This window comes from Chinchilla lanigera, unplaced genomic scaffold, assembly GCF_000276665.1.
Source record: "Chinchilla lanigera isolate Chin_1 unplaced genomic scaffold, ChiLan1.0 scaffold02163, whole genome shotgun sequence".
Taxonomy (NCBI): Eukaryota; Metazoa; Chordata; class Mammalia; order Rodentia; family Chinchillidae; genus Chinchilla; species Chinchilla lanigera.
In genome coordinates, this window is record NW_004957564.1 from 1 (window position 1) to 1,338 (window position 1,338).

General features: G+C 38.9%; 1 protein-coding gene across 1 annotated transcript; it reads left to right on the forward strand.

Moving 5' to 3' along the window:
- Positions 1–8: 8 nt before the first annotated feature.
- On the forward strand, positions 9–553 carry LOC102009244 (high mobility group protein B1-like; the record flags this gene model as incomplete). The annotated part of the gene is made up of 1 exon (XM_005415232.2): positions 9–553. A coding segment is annotated over one exon (471 nt), but the record flags the coding sequence as incomplete, so codon positions are not given.
- Positions 554–1,338: the final 785 nt, after the last annotated feature.

A 1,338-nucleotide genomic window follows, 5' to 3' on the forward strand; every position in this document is an offset into this window, starting at 1 on the left:
AGAAGTGCTCAGAGAGGTGGAAGACCATGTCTGGTAAAGAGAAAGGAAAATTTGAAGACATGGCAAAGGCAGACAAGACTCATTATGAAAGAGAAGTGGAAACTTACATTCCTCCTAAAGGAGAAACAAAAAAGAAGTTCAAGGATCTCAATGCGCCCAAGAGGCCTGCTTTGGCCTTCTTCTTGTGCTGTTCCGAGTATCGCCCAAAAATCAAAGGAGAACGTTTTGGCCTCTCCATTGGTGATGTTGCAAAGAAACTGGGAGAAATGTGGAATAATACTGTGGCAGATGAGAAGCAGCTGTACAAGAAGAAGGCTGCTAAGCTGAAGGAAAAGTACGTCGCTGCCTACCAAGCTAAAGGAAATTCTGATGCAGTGAAAAAGGGAGTTGTCAAGGCTGACAAAAGCAAGAAAAAGAAGGCAGAGAGGGAAGATGAAGAAGAAGAAGAGGGTGAAGATGAAGAAGAAGATGATGAATAAGTTGGTTCTAGCGCAGGTTTTTTTCTTGTCTATAAAGCATTTAACTCCCCTGTACACAACTCACTCTTTTTGAAAAAAAAAAAAAAACTGAAATGTAAGGCTGTGTAAGATTTGTTTATAAACTGTACAGTGTCTTTCTTTTTATAGTTAACATATTACTGAATGTGTCTTTAGATAGCCCTGTCCTGGTGGTATTTTCAGTAGCCACTAACTTTGCCTGGGACAGTATGAGGACTGTAAATTGCCATGGAAATTTAGAGCAGGTTCTGGCTGGTGCACAGCACAAATTAGTTATGTATGGGGATGGTAGTTTTTCATCTTCAGTCATCTCTGATGCAGCTCATACAAAATAATTGTTGTTCTGTTAACTGAATACCACTCTGTAATTGCAAAAAAAAGTTGCGGCTGCTTTGTTGACATTCTGGATGCTTCTAAGTAAATAAAATTTTTTAATTAAAAAAAGAAAAACCAAACAAAATATTTAAAGGAAAAGAATAAAAGAAACCCCAAATGATTACTGTTGTAAAAAAAATTACACTGTACAATGGTATATAAATTTTTTTAATTTTTAAAATTTTTTGTTTTTTTCCGGTACCAGGAATCAAACTCACGACCTTGTGCTTGCCAGGCAGGTGCTATGCCGCTGAGCTAAATCCCCAGCCCCTACAATGGTATATAAATCAGAAAGGGAAATCATCAGGTTGTTAGGGATGAGATATTCGCCGCGTGAAGGAAGACTCCAAGAGATGTTTTCTCATGTAAAGAGCAAGGGGATTTTATTTATCAAGTATGTATGGGGCTCACTGAGCTCGCAGGAACAGAGAGCCCCGAGCCAGGTTAGTTTTGGCTCTTTAACCCG